Genomic DNA, 21,841 nt, shown 5'->3' on the forward strand with positions numbered 1-21,841 from the left:
GCCTCATCTATCCCTCTTGCATTAAGAAAGTGCTTGTCAACATTAGGGAAGTTGAAATCACCCATAACTGTAACCCTATTATTTCCTACACCATTCCAAGATCTGCCCACTTATCTGCTCCTCAGTGTCCCGAGGGCTATTTGGAGGCCTATAGAGGACTCCCAGCAAAGTGATTTCTCCCTTCCCACATGATTAAAAAATATAATATTACATGAAATCTCCTTACTCTGCTCTTTGGCAGTCGAAGAGTTGCCTTTAGTATTGCCTGGTGCCACTTACAATAAGAAAAAGGGAAGTGAAAGAGAGCCCTTCCAGAGGCATTGAGTGGTTGTGGATTTGTCTCCAGCATTCCCACAGCTGCGGAGACCTCCTGGTCCAATCCTCAAGATACGTTCTATGTGAAGAATTCTTTCCTAAGATCTGTAGTGGGAGAAATTTATCCTATGGTTATTGTAGTGTCTATAGGTTCCCTGGTGTAGCTGCTTGCATGACAATACTAGAGCTGCAAACAGAACATCCTTTTTTGAATACACAGCCAACTAAACCAGTGACTGGGTATAATAGTGAACTGAGAGTCATGACATAATTGATACTTCATAAGATCACTACACAAATTTACATCAGAGTATCTATTCCACGGTGGTCAACATTGAACTGAAGATCAGGAGGAGAGTACAACGTTTCAGTGTATGCTCACCCCAAGCTACCAAAGACCAAGTGGAAAAAAGTTTAATTTAATTTTAAAATTTAGTAATACAATACAGTAACAGGCCCTTCTGGCTCAGGAGCCTAACCCGTGCAACCCAAATAGACCCACGTGACCGATTAACTCTCTAACCCCGTATGTCTTTGGCATGTGGGAGGGACCTGGAGCACCAGGGAAAGGATGTGCGTCTCAGGGAGAACATAGCCTTTACAGACAGCGTCAGATTCGAACCCCGGGTCACTGACACTGGAATAGCGTTGCAACAAATGTTACCCTAACCTTAGTTAAACAGCTAGAAATTTTGTCGCATTGAATAATATTTGTGCACTTAATGCAAAACCCAATCCTGCTTTGCTGTGTGTGTGAGTCATGCAGTGGGTCTAATGGATGTGTAATCCTCAGGCACCTATGGGCTGCTTTTATAATACACAGTGACATCAATTGGAATACAGCTTTCCAATTTAATGTTTTAATGTCACATTTTCAAAATTTGTTTGTGCTTCCTGGGCCCTTGAACAGCATTAGTTGGAGAGTTGAAGGCAACTTTTTGTGTTATGTAAAGGAGACTGGTCTTATCAAGTCTGAGACTAGGAGGCTTGAGATACAGGGCAAATGGGACTGGCCAAAGGGGCAATTTTTGAGCTGTTGCACTGTTTATGGGGGTTTGGTATGACACTGGAAATCCTAGCAAATTTCTACAGAGGTGTGGTGAAAAGTTTGCTGACTGGCTGCACCAAAACCCCTGAGTGTAAAGCCCTGCAAAAGGTAGTGGACACAGTTAAAAAAAACCCTCTTCCTTCCCCCCCACCCATCAAGAAAATCCATGGGGAGCATTGCTGTTGGAGGGCAATCATCAAGGATCTACGTCACTCTGTTCTCACTGCTGCCATCAGGAAAGAAGTATTGGGGCCACGACACTCGCACCACCAGGTTTAGGAACAGCTGCTCCTCCTCCACCATCAGACTTCTCAATAACAAACTCAATCAGGGACTCATTTAAGGATTCTTACTTTTGCACTATATTGTTTTTATCCCCCCTCTCTGCATTCCATAGTTTATATTTCTTTATTTGTTTACATGCAAAAGTTGTGTACAGTTTATTCTTGCGCCATTAATAAGTGGTAATTCTGCCTCGCCCACAGGAAAAAGAATCTCAAGGTTGAGTGTGATGTCATGCACATACTGACAATAAATCTGAAATCGGTCAATGACTTTACACTTAGGTAATTTATCGGAGCACCTCAATCTCATAAAACAGTCCTATCCCCCATTCTCCCCAAACCTCACTGCTAATACTACGACCATACCCCCAACGCTAGTGAGAAGCAAGACCAACACCTTTCCCTCCCCCCCCCCCGACACAAAACCTGGGTCAGAATGGTTTGCCACTCCAACATCGCCTGAGTAATGGAATTACAAGAGAAAGAAAAAAAGGCAGAAAAGAAAAAGAATTTCCATCAGTAATTAAGATTTGAAAGAAATAATTGAATTAATTTTCTATGAAGGTTGTTTGGTAGCAATTAAGATTTACCCTTGTGTTAAAAATTCGGTTACACTTGCATAGACAAGTCTGCATTTTTGGACTCATTTGGCAGGTATTTGAACATGCGATTACGTCAATTACAGAACCTTGCACGAGTCCAAATGCAGTCTTTCAGGTAATATGGTGACAAGGATTCTTCAGGAGCAAGATAACATGGAGAGCAGCCCAACCCTAATCCGATTCCTATGTTTAACTGCACTGAACTTCACTGGTTACTGGAAGTTACTCTCTGATTCACACTGCATCTTCCCACCTCAAAAGACCGAGCACTTTTTTCCCTCCCAACCTGCTGTTTTCTCCTCCTAATTTTTTGTACCTTTTTTTTTTACAACATTTTTTCAGCATCCCAGTCCCCCAAAAAAACTTTGCTCTTTGTCACAGCTCAAAATTAATTAGTTGTTTTTGCTAGTTTTGTGAATTTTCTGCCACAGGGGTCAGTGTTTGTAAGGCTTCTTTTGACGTTGTATATTAATACTTTAGATTATGGAATGAATAGCTTTGTGGCCAAGTCTGCAGATGGTTTGAAGGTAGGTGGAACAGCAGGTAGTATTAAGGAGGTTTCAGATGGACCTAGACAGATCGGGAGAATGAGTAGGGAAGTGGCAAATGAAATACAATGCTGGAAAAATAAAATACAACAAGGTGAAGCGAAACCTATCCAAGGTGGGACAAGACAAAATACCCGGCAGGGCACTGAAAGACTGCATGGACCAATTGGCAGAGGTCTTCACAGACATCTTCAACATCATCCTGAGGCAGTCCATCGTTCATGCAGGGTTCAAGACAGCCACCATCGACCCGGTACCCAAAAGGGTTACAATAACAGGCCTCTTTGACTACGGCCCTATGGCACTGACCACCATTATGAAATGCTTTGAGCGTCCACATCAAAGCACACCTCCCTGAGACACTGGATCGATTTCAATTCAAGAAATCGTTTCACAGATGATGCTATAGCCCTGTCTCTTCACTCTGTCCTGACCCACCTGGCGAACGATGCCTCATACTCCAGGCTGCTGTTTATTGACTTCAGCTCAGCATTTAATATGATCATTCCCAGAAGCTGGAAGAGAAGTCGTCCTCATTGGGACTCAACATCCCTCTCTGTAACTGGATCCTGGACTTCCTAACCGAAAGGCCACAGCCTGTCCTAGTCTGCATGTTTCGCACCGAGGACTGGAGAAAGCGGTTTTGCTGGGTTGTACTTGCACAGATGTACTTGAGACTATGGAATTTGTTGCCAAGACAGTTGTGGCGGCCAAGTCAATGGGCGTATTTAAGGCAGAGAGTGATATGTTCTTGATTAGCCAGGGCATCGAAGGTTGTGAGGAGAAGCCCAGGCAGTGGGGAAAATGGATCAGTTATGATTAAATGGCAGGGCAGGCTCAATGGGCTGAATAGCCTATTTCCACTGCTCTTATGTCTTTTGGTTCTATAACTGCAAGGGGAAGGAAGGAATGCAATGGGCTGTGTTACATTTCTATTTAAAACCAACATCGGGAACTATTCATTGTCACCAACCTGAACTCCCACAGAAAACTCCATGTTGTCAAAGGGGAAGATAATTATCTTCTTCTCATCCCCCTCCAAAACAACAAGAAAGCTCCCTTTTCCAGTTTAGACTATTCAATGTGTAGCTACCACATCCGCTTGTGCTCAACACGTGGCAGGCTCATTATAAAGGTTGTGCTTGATCAGCAATATTGAAGCCTGCTGTAAAGAGGGTCAGAAAGGCATGGTTTCCAGCATTCATCTGGGACCATAAAATGCTTAGGCTATAAATAATGGCAATGAAACCATTTCTCACAGCTGTAAATCTGCAAATAACTTGTTAAAACAATTCTACAAAATGTAATAAGCAAATGAACATTAGCGATATAATCATAATGTGCTAAACAAACCAGCAGAAGGCAGCTATTTCAAGAAACATATACTGTTTGACAGTTATCAATAGATGGAGGATGAACTCAAAGGAGGTGAGAACAATTAGTGCCACGCTGTTCCAGCACCACTGACCAGGTTAGAATCTGGAGCTGTCTGTTTGTACATTCTCCCAGTGTCTGCATGGGTTTCCTCACCACCCTTCGAAACGTATCAGGTTGCAAGTAGTCAACTGGGTGTTGTTGGGCAGCATGGGCTTGAGGGCCAAAAGGGCCTGTTACTGTGCTCTATGTCTAAATTTTAAAAAAAACACTTGCTAGGTTGGAGTGCATTTCATAAAGTTAGCCCTGAAGTGCAATATTCTCAGTTCAACAGCAAAACTCAGGTTAAAACTGAACTTTTGTAAAATAATGCTAGGAACCTAAAATATAGAAAGGGCAGGAAATACTCAATTGCTTGATAATTGAGCACTTCTGGAATTATTTGTGTTTTATTTTGCATATTTATTCCCAGGTACAGACAGGAACTTGAATGACCGAGAAATATTCTGTACCATGTTCTCTTGGGAACTATGCTATTCACATGTGGAAGAGAAACGGAATCCAATCCAAATCTATCATAAATTTTATATTTCTGGCCTGTTGTGTATATCCCACAACCTTACAATTAGCTACACATTACACAAAGAAGTTTAATCTGAGTTTAAACCATTGGGTCTCACCCGGTCAGAGACTTTCTCCCTGTTTTACCCATCTCTCCCCCACCTTCTTTGGGACTTGAAACTAATTTATTTTCTATCTTTTTCCACTTCTGAGGAAGGGGTATATTAATTGGTCTCTTTTTCCCTCCACAGAAGCTGCCTGAATGTTCCCAATGATTCCAGTTTTTATTTCAGATTTCCACTATCTGCAGTTTTTCATTCTTAGACCCAATAGCCTGACCCCTACCCCAGGACTGCTCTGCTTCTTTCATATTTTGACCAAGTATAAAATAACACCCCAAATCATATGCCACAGGAAATATTCCATTGCAACAAATGACAATCAGGTCCTGATTTATTTCATCTCCATCAAGAGGGTCCTGATCCAAAACATTGACCATTTCTCCCCATGGACGCTGACTGACCTGCTAAGTTCCTCAGCAATTCTTTGTTTGCTCAAGGTTCCAGCATCTCAGCATTTGTGATTCTTTAAAATGTGAAATACCCTGTACTTTTAAAGTCGATATGTACTAGCCATTTGAGTCTTAAATGTGCCCCAGGTGGAAAATCAAATGAAACTTTCAAAAGGCATTTTGCAGTAAAGGAGGAATTTTAAATAGAACTCTTCCTTCCACCCCCCCCCCCCCAAAAAAAACCAGTTCTTGACACTGTGTTGGAAGTTGAAAATGAGGTAATTGACCCAAATCAAAAACTCTATTGTACTTTCAACAAAGTCCACTGACTTGACAAAAACAAACTAGAGCAGAAGCCTACAGCTCTTTCCAGTGAAAATGGAACAATTTCTCCAAAATAAAATTCAGGAGTGGGGACTATAAATCAAGTCCATTTAATCAATCTTGGTTACTTACACCATTGCTGTCATCAATCTGATTGGCAGCAGATTTACCCAATCACCTTTGCTCAAACTGTTGATAACAGTATCATATTTTTAGATTTAAATTTAGATGGTAACAGGCCATTTCAGTCCATGAGCCCATGCTGCCCAACTAACCCCTGGTATGTTTCAAACTGTGGGAGGAAACTGGAGCCCCTGGGAAAATCCACGCAGACACAAGGAGAACATATGACTTCCTTACAGACAGCGTGGGATTCAAACCCTGGTCCTGATCGTTGGCGCTGTAACCGCTATGCCAACTGTGATGTGCAGACATTTTCAAACTAGTTTTCTTAAAGCAGGAAATATAATCTCCCTAAACTACAGCATATTGTTTATAATAATGTAACATTCCATCATTTTAAATGATCAGCCTTATTTGACACTGTGATGGTTGTGTAATGCAGCATCTCTATATGCTATGTGACCAAGTGAATTTCTCCAGCACTTTTGTGTATTGCCTTATTTGAAAGTTTGCAGATGACACTAAAATGAAGAAGCTTCACTGAGATACGTACAAGTGAGCAAAAAGATGGAAGACAATGTGGAAAAGTCTAAGGCAAATAAAAACACAGAAGCAAGGAACTCAGCAGGTCTCACAGCACTCAATGTCAAAGGCTGTCCACTTTAGTGGACGAAACGAAAAAGGGAGGGCTTTAAAAAAAATAATTAATATGCAAAAGTGCTGGAGAAACCCACCAGGACCCAAATCATCCAAATGAGGCAAAGATACGTATCCAACATTTCAGGACTGAGCCCTTCATCAAGGTCTGAGCAAAAAGCAGACAGGCAGCTGAATAAGTGGATGGGGAGACCAGGGGAAGGTGGTGGGGGGGGGGGGGGGTCAAGGAGAGGAGCACAGACCAACAGCCAAAAAAACATAGGTGGACAAAGAAGGAAAAATATTCTGCCAACATCTTCCTAATTTAGGACAATCCCAAAACATATGAATCTGTGAGGCTTCAAAAACTTTACACTTTTTACAAAATGATTCAACATTTGCATGATAATTTGAGTTTAGACATGGTGTATTCTGTGTACCACTTTAAATTACAATAAATAGTGCCTTGTTATATTAAGATCACATCCCCAATCATTTTAATCTTAGCCATTGGGGCCAATCCCAAATCCAATAAATATGGGACATCAGTCCACTGTGAACAAATTGTAGATCAAAAAGTAAATCCAGAATATTTGAATCTGCAAATCGAGGAAAATCATTCAATTTAGACCGAACAAAATTCCTAACTTGCAAATATCTAAAAAAAAAGTGTATTAGGGAGCTTAAACTTAACTGATGATTGTTTAAAAGAAGCAAAGTTATTTCAAATAAATAAATGTTTAAAATTTTTAATATCTCCTAAAATAGGACTCCATATATTATAACAAGCTTTATATAAGGAGTATTCCTGTTGAAAATCTCTTGTCCTACATTTTACTTTTTCCCATTTTTGGGGGGGGGTGTTAAATTAGGAGTCTTTCTTTTTTCTTGGGTACATCATGTATTTGCAATGGATTTTTAATATTGTAAAATAAGTGAATTTTTGTGTTTTTAAAATTTATAAATAAAATATTTAAAAAAATTAATCCCAAATCTGTACCATTCCTTAAAGCTTTCATCTCATACTGAAGGCAGGAAAAGATAGTTATCTATAATAGAACTAGCCAAAGAAAAATGATTAACCCCCACCCCCCACCCCCCAAATTTTCATTCCTTGTTCACGGTTTTTAAGATTAAATTGGATTTAACTGCCCCGTTTGGTTCTTCGCATCAGCCAGATAAACTTTTATGAGCACCTCAAGAAAAGGTTTTAGCTTTGTAGCACATTGATAGCCAGACGAGTAGTTTTAATGAAATGGATAGATGAATTCTCACCAACTCATGCACAGTTGCTACAGGATGTCATATCATATCCAAGCTTAGAGAAAATTAGGTATAATATCAAAGATCAAAAATTTACAGTTTGAAAAGGGGCCACTTATACAATACTACCATAATTGGTTCTTAGAGGTGCTCGAGGGCTGATCTGTCCGTCATCTGGTGGTCATGACTTGATCCATCAAAGTATTTCTCTTATAACCTTGATTAGAGGGAGGGGGTAGATTAGTATTAGTTTTAGTGCTTTTTTTTCTTTTAGATCATTGGATTTAATTATGATTATCCTGGATAATATTCCATTTTTTTTCAGCTTTTATCAAGGTATAGTGCAATTTGTTTATAATAGTATTTAACTGAATTATATGTACAATCATTTTAATAGACAATCACATTTAATAATAAGGGATGGAATTTAAAATTTATCATATTGTGCATTTACTTTAATTTCATGTCATGTTATTATTTAACCTCTCTTTATTAATATCTTGTATATGGATTATGTTAAACTCAATAAAAATATTTTAAAAGGAAAACCGTAGGCAGATATAGAGAGAAAAAGCTAATGGAGGGATATTGTTGACGTGCGATGACTGAGGTAGTCTTGTTCAAAAGTCACTGAAAGCCAAAATCCTTACGCAGCAAAGAGTTCAGAAAGCAAATAGTGCATTATTTACGAACCCATGTGTAAGGAAGTCTAATTGCAATTATCCAGAGCCATGGTGAAAGCATACCTAGAATATTTTTCACTTACTAAATATCAATGTACTTGTATAATTCACTCAGAGAATACGGTGAAGATTCCCCAGACCAGTTTCTCAGGGATAGTGGATTTCATGTGAGGAAGATTTTTTTCCTGCCTTTTCTTCTTCATTTTGGTGATCTGAAATTTGTTGGCGTTTAATGCTCCTTGTGCCCCTTGAGTGGGGGTTTGCAAGTTGCCTTCTTGAACTACTACAAGTCCTTCTTGTGAAAGTATCAGAGGGCTATTTTATGGGGAGTCCCAGGATTTGGACACAGTGATCACAAACGACCAGTGACATATTTCCAGGAAAGGATGTGCTGTGACCTGGAGGTAGAGGTGTTTTCCCATGGTCCTTTTCCCTTCATAGTATTGGAGGGTACAGATTTGTGAGATGCTGTATTAGGAGCCTGGGCAAGTAACTATGGGCCCTGTGGTAGACCACACTCTCTGCCACCACGACACACTCACAGAGAGGATGAATGTTTAGTGGTTGATGGAGTGCCAATCAGGATGGTGCCAGGCTGGAGAGCTTTGTGCTAGTGAAGAATAGTTTAGCATGATGCTGCCTTTTGCCCCATGGGCAATGGAAAGGGCTCCAAGTGTCAGGAGATGGATGTTCAACCGTTTGATACTGCTTTGGTTTCTTGTCAGGACTCGACAGTCTGCTGCCGATACAATGTTTCTGTTGAATGGAGAGGGTTCATCATTTCAGAATAAAGGATAGGCCATTTATGAAAGGGAAGAGAACCAGAAGTGTACCTGGAGACTCAGTCACTGAACTTGTTCAAAGCAGAGATGGGTGGAGTTCTGGATACCAGGGGAAATAAAGTGATAGAGGGACAGTGCTGGAAGATCAGCTAGATTTGATGAATAGTGGAGCAGACTTGAAGGACCAAATAGCCTTCTCCACCCATTTCTTTCTTCCCTCAGCATCAAAGCAAAGAACTCCCATTTGGAAACGTGTCACATATTACATAACCCTGTTCATCTCCCAGAGTAATCTTCTCTTCCTATCCAGCGGAAATTCAGATATGTACTGCTAATTTTCTTCCTCATGTCACTGTGATTGAGCTTTCTAAATATTAACATTATAGAAAGTTAATCTGGTGTCTCGATTATCACCAGGCCATCAGTGAAAATTTATAAACTGATTTATTCTGATTGAATTGGTTGATTTTAATCATTCCTATGTCACTTCTACTCTCCACGGGGGACAGTTTTAAAAACAAAAACAAAAAATTAGCCTCACTGAAATGAGCCTGCTTCAAATCAACTTTTGGTTTGTGAGCTGTTATTATCCTGATTAAAATAAATACACGAAAGTCGAATACGCCCGGCTGCAATTAGTCTCTGAGGCAAACATATTTTTCTCATTTTATTTCTGGCACCTGTCCCGCACTAACAGCTCTTGGTACTTCTGCATATCAGGGGATTCCTTAAAAAAAGTCACCCACTATCATTTGCAGCATGTTTCCCGTTTGCTACTACACCAGGAAGGACTTCAGTTTGAACCAAAATAGGATGGAGATCTCAGATGATTCCAGCTAATAGTGAACAAAGCTTCAACGTACCCCAAGAATGTAAATTTTTTTTTTGGTTTATTTTGATTGGTTAGATGGGGCTTCAACAATTTTCTTTTCTTTTTTGAATATTCCAAATTGTGGAGAAAGGGACAATATTGTTCAATATATTACCCGTTGTATTTTGTGTTGCAATATAGCGATGTTTCTGTTTTCACTATTCGATTCTGCATTGTTCTTCTCGTATCGTTTACTACAATGTTTAATAAAAAGATTGAAAAAGAAAGATGAATTTAATTCAACACTGATGTTTGATAGTGAATTCTATTTTATATTGGGCATGATTTCAAAGTGTCAAAATTTCAAAGTGTCAAAATTTCAAAGTGTCAAAATTTCAAAGTGTCAAAATTTCAAAGTGTCAAAATTTCAAAGTGTCAAACTCCAAAGTTGGGTTTCGAAACTTATTTTGAATGGATATTGAGGCTTTTTTCCTTCAATTTAGAATTGGGAAAACAAGGTGAGTGTCAGAGTATGATTTCAATGACCGTTGAAGAGGAGAGGGAAAAGCAACAAAGGAAACTAGGTAACAATAAACTTAAATGTCAAACACCAGTTGATTGGCCATGGAGGTGAAAGATCGGACACAACTGGGGGGGGAAAAGTGAAGAGTGGCCAAGAAGAGGGCAATGTAAATGCAATGTCAAAGCAAGGAGGAGGAAGGCTGATCAGAACAAAATGGGTGAAATCAGGCAAAATGGAAGCACACAGACCATTGATCTTCAATTGGAAGTTCATGGATGTACTCCTAGTTTAGAAAATGAGCTCACAAAACCTTTAAACTCTTGATTTAATACAATTAAAGGAGTTAAATTGCATGTCTTACCATTTAGAGAGGAAAAAAAAAAACTGAGGATTAATTAAAAGGAATTAGGATTCATATTGGAAGCTTCTTTTCACACAATTTAAAAAAAAAATCCAAGTCCTTGGATCACTGAAAAATTGTCCTGGAGCTCTGACTGTTCAGACTGCAGAAGGGAGTGTGACACATCAAATGGAGATGCATTTTTGAAATTAAAATGTTTCAGTAACAAGACCAACCACACATGATCCAGCTCTACAAGCTCTGTGCTGAGCTTGCTCACGTCTCAATTAAAAAATTAGGCAAAACAACCCAACATTGAAATGATCACTTTGCTGTGCGATGGCGAGAAGACTGGCTTAATATGAGAATACAACCCATCTTAAATTTGCCAATTCCTGCAGACAGCAAAGTTCCATCACATGAACTCGTGCAGTTTGTCTTTCACTTGCTGACATTTTCAAATAATCCCATTTCATAACAAATTGAGAGGTTAAACATGATGCAGAGTTGAATCTCCAACTGAAAGTTATAACTAACCCTCAAAAATGAATTTTATTCAAAATCACAACTAATCAACATGTGATAGTTTGCTGTTATTAGGTACTAAACAAAGCAATGCTGAAGAAGGAGGATAAAGTTGAAATGTTCTGATAAACTATATATTTTAAATAAACATTATTGAAAAGGACATCTGAATACACCGTATGCCAAGTATAGGGTGGTATGGTTAACATAACGCCGTTTATAGCGCCAGCATGCAGGGTTCAAATCTGGCAAAGTCTAAGGAGTTTGTACGTTCTCCCCATGTCTTAGTAGATTTTCCCCTTGAGGGCTCTGGTTTACTCCAACCCTTCAAAATGTGTAGGGCTTGTAGGTATTGGTGTTATTGGATGGCATGGGCTCTTGGATCAAAAGGGCCTGTCATTATTCTGCTTGTTCAAACTTAAAATTTTTAAAAATACCTTTCAAGTGCAATTACTGTTGCAAAGCATTCAGTTTCTGCACAGCAAGCTTCCACAAGCAACCACGTTAGTCTGGCCAGATCATTCTGTTTTAGTGATGGAGCTTTGAGATTGTAGCAGTGGATCATTAGTGTGACGGAACAAGTTAATAAAATATATTTAAAAAAGGAGAATAAGATTAGGTAGTTTAGGTCAATTTTCGCAAGAAAACATCACATTATGGAGATGGAGTCAAAAAAGGTCGAGGAAGAGCAGAGGATAAAAGCTGTGGCAGTCAGTTAAAGGCTGCAAAGTGAAAAGCCTGCTCAAGACCACATTTCTGGACTGGTTTCAAGTTCCAAGTTCAGCCTATTTGAAATCTCTGCAGTGGCTGGTTGTATTTCTCCTGAAATAGGGGAAAAGAAGAACTCTTTGCAGTAACCTAGAAAAAAAAGCACGTTTCTTCGGAAAGACACTTCAGTTGCTGATTGAAGGAAATCAATTTACGTGTCCAACGAACAAAGGACATCTCTCTTCACCCACCAAAGACCTTCCTTCTGCACCCACCAAAGACCTTCCTGACTGGTAACAAGTTAAGGCACCAGAGCCTGTTAAATGTTTAACTCTATGCACAGTCCTGAAACTGCTGATACCAGTGAACTTGGAGAAGTGAACAGTTAGTGGCTGGACAGTGAAAAAGATACATAATCACACAAGCACACACCATGGGAGTAAAGTAATAGTGACAAATTAATCTTTTTATTCTGTGTTAATAAAACCAATTTTGTTTAAGTAAGGCAGCGACTTGGTCAATTTCTTTTGCTGCTGGTTTTGGAGTCCTTAGGGCTCGTAATATTAGTATCTCCCCTGCTCTCCTTCCAGGTTGTGGAAAGAATTGGAGATTCTTTCACCAGAGAACATAGACTGAGGTCCTGATCTTACATTGAGTATAGCTTGGCCTTTTGTGCCCAAGTCCACAGTCTGGTGGTTAGAAACACACAACAAAAACAAAGACCTCGAACAAGGGCTCAAGCTCAAAACATTTTTGGCTCCTATGGATGCTATGGGACCTGCTGAGTTTCTCCAGCACTTTTCCTTATCAAGTGCAATTACAGTGTCTGCAGACATTCTTGTTTCATTCCAAAGAAGCATAATCTGCTTTCAAATGTCACATGAATCCATTTGGCTTCGCAGAATGAGAGCAACCCTTTGCTCAGCCCTTCTCTCCCCTACCCTCTTCTCAACTGATAATTAACTTGCTCTCACTCTGTCTGTTGTGGCCAAAACTCATTGCTTCTTCCACAGATGCTGCCTGACTGACTGGTTGATTCCAGAATTTCCTGCTTTTACACCATTCCCTCCTTTATCTGCACTGGATTATTAGACTAAATTATTTGTGCCAAGCTGCAGGGTAATATTTCAACCCACATTCTTCCAGTTCAGAGGCAAGGGTGTGGATAGTTGAGATAGAAAAAAAATGGGGAGACCATTCATCTTATTAAGCCTGTGATCTGTTCTTTCAATGAGCCACTCACTTAATCCTATCTCCCATTCTTTCCTCAAAACAATGAAATGTTCTCCTTTATAAATAGGTATCCTATTCCCCACTGCAAGCCGGTGTCGATTTCATTTCATCACTTTTTCAAATAGTTAATTCTATATTGTAATAATTTACCATACCAAAAAAAATCCAGTTAAAGTGATTTTTTTAAGTTAATGGAGCGCAGTCCCTTTAAATCTAGAGATTGCAAAGGTAATGAATCCTTCAATGTATTAATCATTTTAATGTTTGTACTGGCTCGCAATGGACCTGAATAAACTCTTTAACCCTTGGCTGTTTAAGCTTCAGTAATTGAGTATGTTTGAATTGATTAGATGATTAAACCCCACCTGAGGATGCAGCAACTTTTAATACAGAAAATATCTAAGCAATAATTTCAAAACCTTGGGTAAAAAATCAATTTGAATTCAATTAATGTCTCCAGTACGAACCGGCATATTGACCATTAATGCTTGAATTATTACCAAAGCTAAATCGTCACTTATTTGTGATGAGCTTTTGAAAATGTTTGCTAATTCAGCAAAAGGAAAACCAACCATTTGGTCCAGGACCAAATAAAGCTGGTTTGTTGCCTTCAGACTAACACACAAGAATACACAATGGAGCAGCAAGACCTCAAGTCTACCTCAACATTCAATAGGATCATGGCCCAAAGCCTTAACCCCTCTTGTGTGCCATATCCACCTTCCCCTCCCCCCACAAGTTTCCAGATATTTTTAAAGAAAATAGATCTACCTGCTCTTTAAATACCTGCAGTGATCTCTTTTCTATTGCCCTCCAGGGCAAGGGAACTTCACCCAGACTCTGCTAGGAAAAATGTTGATGTTTCAATTTTCAATGTCTCCCCCTTTATATTTCACTGTTTCCTCATTCAAGACTCCCCAACAAGTCAATCCCTTCATTTACGGTTCTCGTGTTCCTTTAATAAGACCACCCCTGATTCTTCTCCAAAGATAATACTCAAGCAGGAATTTGCCTGGTTTTGGTCAGGTGATATTGGAAAGCAATGGGAAGAATCAGGCAGCACGAAAACTGGGCCTTCATCCCACAGAATCAAGGCTGACAGAGATATTTGTGCCTCTGATCATAAGTAAAATTGAAGAGCTTATTGGGAAATTTGCAACTCTATTCTATCATTTTGTTCTGTTGCTGGCCTTCACGTGGAGTCCACTGGAATGCTGTCTGGGGGGGGAGGGGGGGGACAAAACCTGCTCCTATACCTTGCGACATAGTTAGATCTGCACAAATGATGTATAGGAAAAGTTAAGCTTCTCTTTTATTAAATTAAAAAATGATGTGATTGCAGTGAACTGGAAATCATGGTCTATGGGTAGATTAGACAATCGGACCCTCCTCTTGGCTCTATCCTCATTGGACTTGATATAAACCCTGTTTATAAACTCCAATTTACCTGAAGACCATTATAGATACTGGCTATATTGTAAGCTAATAAAAGCATCTTTGCCCTCCTTACAAGTCTCCAAGTACCATCAATCATGTCACAGTGATTTAATGTATAACTGATCTTGTTTGTCTAAAGTTTTTAGCTTATTATTTAAAAATATATTTTGATAGTTTTTTTTAAAAAAGTCCCTGAATGTATCAGCTTTGAAAGTCCCTGAATGTATCAGCTTTGAAAGTCTCTGAATGTATCAGCTTTGAAAGTCCCTGAATGTATCAGCGTTGAAAGTCCCTGAATGTATCAGCGTTGAAAGTCCCTGAATGTATCAGCGTTGAAAGTCCCTGCATGTATCAGCGTTGAAAGTCCCTGCATGTATCAGCGTTGAAAGTCCCTGCATGTATCAGCGTTGAAAGTCCCTGAATGTATCAGTGTTGAAAGTCCCTGAATGTATCAGTGTTGAAAGTCTCTGAATGTATCAGTGTTGAAAGTCCCTGAATGTATCAGCTTTGAAAGTCCCTGAATGTATCAGCGTTGAAAGTCCCTGAATGTATCAGCGTTGAAAGTCCCTGAATGTATCAGCATTGAAAGTCCCTGAATGTATCAGCATTGAAAGTCCCTGAATGTATCAGCTTTGAAAGTCCCTGAATGTATCAGCTTTGAAAGTCCCTGAATGTATCAGCTTTGAAAGTCCCTGAATGTATCAGCTTTGAAAGTCCCTGAATGTATCAGCGTTGAAAGTCCATGAATGCATCAGCGTTGAAAGTCCCTGAATGTATCAGCGTTGAAAGTCCCTGAATGTATCAGCTTTGAAAGTCCCTGAATGTATCAGCTTTGAAAGTCCCTGAATGTATCAGCGTTGAAAGTCCCTGAATGTATCAGCTTTGAAAGTCCCTGAATGTATCAGCTTTGAAAGTCCCTGAATGTATCAGCTTTGAAAGTCCCTGAATGTATCAGCTTTGAAAGTCCCTCAATGTATCAGCTTTGAAAGTCCCTCAATGTATCAGCTTTGAAAGTCCCTCAATGTATCAGCTTTGAGAACTGGCAAAGGCCGAGGTACAGCTTTGCTGACTTAAAGCTTTCAGTGAGATTTCAGAGAAGGATTCTCATTGCTAGCCCTGCTATTGCTCAGGCCATATTCTGTGAGATTCTGTGTCTTGGTGAGTTAATCATACTCAATCCCAGTGGGACCCTGAAATAATTTACTTGTTGGTTCTGGTAAATATAGAATACTCAAAACGTGCTGGAGAAACTCAGCAGGACACGCAGCATTAATATGAAGTTAAGGGTAACTAACGTTTCAGGCCTGGGCCTTTTTGCTTCTACTTGATGAAGGGCCCAGGCCTGAAGCGCTGGTTATCTTTTACTTTTTATGGATGTTGCATGATCTGCCGAGCTTCTCCAGCACGTTTACATACTGCACTTGACCCCAGCAACTGCAAACACTCTTTGTTAACTCTGGTGAATATGGATCTAGAGAAAAAGAGTGGGCAGGGATTCCAGTGAATTTCCAAAAATGCCCCTTTTGAAATGAACACCCTTTAAAAGACTATGGCAGGAATTGATACAGGTCGAGTACGCTTTATATGAAATTCATGGGACCAGAAGTGTTTTGGATTTTGGAACACCATTTTAAAAGAAAAAGCACTCATTCATTCAGACTTAAAGATACATGCATTCACATTACAAAACAAATATGCATATGCAAAAATTAACTGAAAATGTATTGAAAAATTTATACTCAATAATGCACCACCTATGTCCCATTCTCTGATTGGAATCTCTGAACTCTATTACTTATTACCTTATGGGACCATGGATGAAAAAAAGTTTCAGATTTTGGATCATTTTGGATATTTGAGTCAGGGATTCTCCACCAGAAGCTCATTCCAAGGAGCTATCATTAATTTGTAGAGATTTTTCTTGCAGGGTAGTTCTGAACTTATTCCATTTCATGCAACTATCTGCAAATTCTGAAGAAGTCAAACAAAATAGTTTACCATTCAATTAACTTGTTAGAGTAAATAACAAAAGGAAACGAGTCAAAAGATTCATTTCTTTTAACAGGCAAATGGCAAAAATCTGACATCAAGTGCTCAACAGCAAATTAACTACAGAAATTGGGAGTTCACTTGGAAAACTTCCCTTGCAACAGAAACAATGTACTTCAGTGTTTATCTAACTCTAAGATTATTTCTGTACAGACTCTCTAGATATTTTAATTTATCACCCACATCTCCACTCTCCTTGCTGTTTTTCATTATAGGACAGCACAGGCCCTTCAGTCCACGATATACCTACCCACCAAAAAAACAAAACCCTCCCTACCTCATAACCCTCTATTTTTCTTTCATCCATGGGGCCTATCTAAGAATTTCTTAAATGCCCCTAACGCTTCAACCTCCACCACCACCCTGGCAAGGCATTCCAGGCACCCACAACTCTGTCTATGTAAAAAAAAATTACCCCGATGTCTCCCCTAAGTCTTCCTCTCCTTTGGCAAGTCACGACAAAAATAATACATTCAGCTAAACCGATGTTATAACATTTAAAGGACCACCTCATTTATTCATGTGTTTCATAAGACGTTTGAGTCATTAACATGCAGATGACATTTCTTGATTACTTTAAATATCTAAATATCAAAATGCTTGCAGTGAAATGCTTTTTGGGGGTAAGGAGGTAGAAATTAAGAATCCTGATCAGAGACATACCCAGTCAGCCTGACAATGCCATTAATTGCCAGTAATCAACCAACCTTACTTTGGAATTCATGTACACAAAATAGAGACAAAAACATCATGCTTGTTTGTATTCAGTGTCAAGTATTCAGAGCTTTGGCCAAAGGCTCAAATAGGGCACAGGGGAGTTCTACTTTCTTATTTAAGTCTGCCTAATGTGGCCTGAAATCTGCCAGTAAAGTTTTTAGTGTTTCCCAAGTGCTAGTTCAGTCACAAGAAAATGCACAAAAAACAACATTCACTGCAAATTTTAAAATAGCTATTGATTTCTTGGAATTTAGGAGATTAGGGTGTGATTTGATTGAGATTTTCAAGATGTTAAGGAGAAATGGTAGGCATAATTTTTAAGCAACTGTGATGTTTTCACTGGTTCAGGAGTGTAGGTCCAGGGATCAATCTAAATAGTCTATCCAAGACCTTGAAGGAATGAGGGTAGGAAATATTTCTACAAGTAGAGAGATAAAAATTTAATTATTTTCCATTAATGAAAATAGACAAACGGAGAGCTTTTTATTAATTAGTGATATTTGGTAAAAAAAAAAAATCGGGTAGGTGAAATCAAGCCAGATATTTGATTCCATATTATTGAACTGTAGAAAAGTTCCAATGGCTAAATAGACTCTTCACATTATTGACTGCACTGGCCTCAAGTTCCTGATCGATACACAAAGCCAGTGTATGATCTCTCTCAGTTTATCTCAGATGCCACTGCGTCAACAAAGAGCAGTGGAGCTTTCCCTTGTGTCCAAGCCAATATTTATCCCTCAATTAACCTTTTCTAACGTTGTTTTTTTCACTGAGGTTAGCTGAAACAGGAACTAGAGGAGATGGGTTACGGGTGAAAGCTGAAATATTTGAAGGGAACATTGGGGGAAAATGGTCCACGGTTAGTGTCACAGTGTCACACGGGGCCATTACAGTGAAGAATCTGGCGCTGTTGTAAGGAGTTTGTACATTCTCCCTATGTCTGAGTGGGTTCCATCCAGTGCTCTGGTTTCCTCCTACCCTTCAAAATGTACAGGGGTAGGAGGTTAATCCAGGTAATTGAATGGCATGGGCTAGTGGACTGGAAGGCCCTGTTACTGTGCTGTTTGTCCAAATTTTTAAAAAAAGCTTCATGCAGAGCACGGAATGGGCTGCCAGATGAAGTGGTGAATATGGAGTCAAAATTGACTCGAGGAAAAATCTCGATAGGTACATGGATAGGAGGGCTATAGCCCCAGTGCCGGTCAATGTGATGAGAGAGAATAGTTTGGCACAGATTATTTGGGCCAAAGGTCCTGTTTCTGTGATGTAATGTTTTATGGTTCTAAAACAAAATATGGTCTTGGTCTCAGGGTTGATTGTGAAAGCTTCTTGTTCGAACATAATAGTGGTCAAACTTCAAAAATTACCCAATAGAAGTATATAAAATTTGAAAGGCATAGATCAGGTAGATTTTCCCCTCATGGTGGAAATGTCAGACAATAGAGAGCATAGATTTAAAAAGAAAGGGGGATTATTTAAAGGAGATTTGTGAGGCAAGTTTTTTTTTGCCCAGTGTATTAGGTGCCTTGAACATACTGTCAGGTGAAGTGGTAGAAATAGTCACAAGAGGAAGGTTTAAGAGGCATTTACACAGACACACGAAAAAACTGAGAATGGAGGGATATGGATCACGTGCAGGCAGATGGGATTAGTCTATGTCAGATTATATACCTGTCATGGCCCCCTTTGGACTCTGCTCAAAGTTTATGGCCCCCTTCCTGGTGAAGCGGTTTGGTTTAGATGGTTTCTTCCAAACATTACTCCAACCAACTATGTAAAATATTTATGATTTCAGTCAGTAGCTCACCCCACCCCCCCCCCCCCCCCCCCCCGCCCCCGCCACCACCCACACTGCCCTGACAATGGCTCATCTCAATTGGTCAGCATTAACACGGTTGGCTGAAGGACTCAGAACATTACAGCATCGTACAGACCCTTCAGTTCTCAAATGTGATGCGGATCTATATACACACCTATCATTAAAAAAACCTCTACCCTATAATCCTCTTTTTCTGTCTAACAATCTCTTAAATGCCTCCCAAGGCTCCAGCCTTCACCACCACCTCTGGCAATACATTTCAGGAATCCACAACTCTTTTAAAAAAACCTTATCCTGATGTCTCCCTTAAACCTTCCTTCCTTCACTTTGTACACATCTCTCTGGTGTTCACTATTCCTGCCCTGGGAAAAAGGTACTGATATAGACTTTATCTATGCCTCTCTAGTTAACAAAGAGATTGTTCCTGTGCTGTACCATTCTGTGTATTTCAACACATGAAGCATTTTTATACATAGAACATTAAAGCACAGTACAGTCCCTCAGCCCTCGATGTTGTGCTGACCCATGTATTCCTTTTAAAAAAAAGTGTCATCTCCTCCCTTCCATCCAAGAATCTGTTAAATGACCCTAATGCTTCAGCCTCCACACCAGCACCCCTGGCAAGGCATTCAAGGCACGCACAACTTCCTGCATTAAAAAAAAACTTGCCCCTGATGTCTCCCCTAAACTTTCCTCCCTTTACTTTGCACAGATGTCCTCTGGTGTTTGCTCTATCTGCCCTGGGAAACAGATACTGGCTCACCACCCTATCTATGCTTCTTATAATCCTGTAGATCTCTATCAAGTCTCCTCTCATCCTTCTACACTCCAAAGGGGAAAAGTCCCAACTCTGCTAACCTTTGCTAATAAGATTTATTTTCCAATCCAGGTAACATTCTGGTAAATCTCTGCACCCTCTCCAAAGCTTCCACATCCTTCCTATAATGAGGTGATCAGAACTGAACAGTTGAGCAGCATAATGTACTGATCAACACGAGGCAGTGGTTTCCCCATGGAGAGTTAATGCAGCATGAACTTAAATGGACAGATCTCAAGTGAATCCACAAAAAGGAAAACTTGCAAACATCCCAACAAAGCATCATGCAAATGCAAACTTCCTGTTGATAGGGAAGGAGTGACTTCCATTGATAGTTAACTTTCAAAAATAACACAGGTGAGAAAACTCACTGTAATCAAAGTAAAACAAGATTGCCTCAAAACCTTTCCCGTATATCAGAAGTGGGACAGGATACCTTCGTATGCATGGATGAGCACAACTCCAGGAACACTCAGGATGCCAGATGCATTAGATTATAATCCTCACCAACTCCATGAACATTGATCAAGTTCATTTGTCATCCGATTGAACCAATACAACATAAAACCGTGATCTCTGGTCCATGGTGCAGAACAGTGTAAAACACAAGTACAGACCTAACACACATTCAGACAAATGATACATATATAGTCATATATTAAAATAAATAAGAATCACAGAGAGTTGTCATTCAGCAATTTCACTGCCCGTGGGAAGAAGCTCTTCCTCCGACTGATGGTTTGGTGTCTGATACTCCTGTATCTTCTCCCCAACAGAGTAGCTGGTAGCTGGAAGATGCTGCATGGGTGGGGGGGGGGGGGGTGGTGGGATCATGGTAGGGCTCCTTCCTGATTTTCCTTCCACCACCACTGCCCAAAAGCTACCACATGTACCATCTACAGAACACACTGCAGACACTCACTGAGAGCATCTCCCAAAAGTCCAGCCTCTACATCCAAGAGGGAGGAGAAAAGTAGATGCCAAGGACCCTCAGCATTCTCCAGTTCTGGCAAATCAAACACCTTTCTCTTGAAAATGTATCATCCTTCATTCTCACCTTTAGGAGTGGAGTCAGTTGTTCAACACAGAAACAGGCCCTTCAGCGCACTACGTCCATTGCACCTTTCTACACTAGTCAAGTTTATTATACAACCCAACAAAACAGCATTCTCCGGTCCTCAGTGCAAAACACACACAGATGCACAACCAGATATAGAGACCACGGATACACATGCAGGATTTATCTTTACAAATAAATAAAGTTTCAGAAATATGAGAGTCTCAGATGGGAGCAGTTCCTTTGTTCGTACAGCATCCCCCCTACCTGTGAGAAGAAGTTATTCCTCATCCTGGTGGTACTAGCTCTGATTCTCCTGCATCTCTTTCTCAACAGGAGCAGCTAAAAGCTGCTGTGTGCAGGGTGGAAGGGGTCCTGACTGATTATACCTGCATTAGGTTTGCAGCCATCTCTGCTTTGGCAATTCTTATTCTAGTAAGAGGTGATGGTGGTACCTGGGCCCACCACCTCTTCAGGCAATGCATTCCAGACTCCAATCAACATCCGTTTAAAAAACTATCATTGAGAATTCCATTAAATCATCCATTTCTCACATGAAACCTTTACCCTTCTGTCTTGGATACTGTTCCACCCCATGACCATAGTGAAAAGAGTTTTACTATCTATCCTGTCAATCCTCCTCATAATTTTATATTCCTCTATTAGGTGAGCCTCAGTCTCCTCTATTTCATGGAAACAAACCTTGCCTCTCCTTATGCTCCTATCCAGGCAATGTGCAGGGCACCAGAAA

At 39.9% G+C, this 21,841-nt stretch overlaps 1 protein-coding gene across 5 annotated transcripts in view; it reads right to left on the reverse strand.

Moving 5' to 3' along the window:
* adamtsl5 (ADAMTS like 5) overlaps positions 1–21,841 on the reverse strand; it is a 118,621-nt gene that overhangs the window by 77,469 nt on the left and 19,311 nt on the right. For 4 of the 5 annotated variants that reach the window (XM_069928125.1, XM_069928126.1, XM_069928121.1 and 1 more), the window contains exon 3: positions 280–420. The exons of the other annotated variant lie outside the window; for it this stretch is intronic. In XM_069928125.1, coding sequence (XP_069784226.1) covers positions 280–420 — 141 coding nt within the window. The remainder of the gene's footprint in view (positions 1–279; positions 421–21,841) is intronic. 5 annotated transcript variants of the gene reach the window in all.

Source organism: Narcine bancroftii, chromosome 3 (assembly GCF_036971445.1).
Source record: "Narcine bancroftii isolate sNarBan1 chromosome 3, sNarBan1.hap1, whole genome shotgun sequence".
Classification (NCBI taxonomy): Eukaryota; Metazoa; Chordata; class Chondrichthyes; order Torpediniformes; family Narcinidae; genus Narcine; species Narcine bancroftii.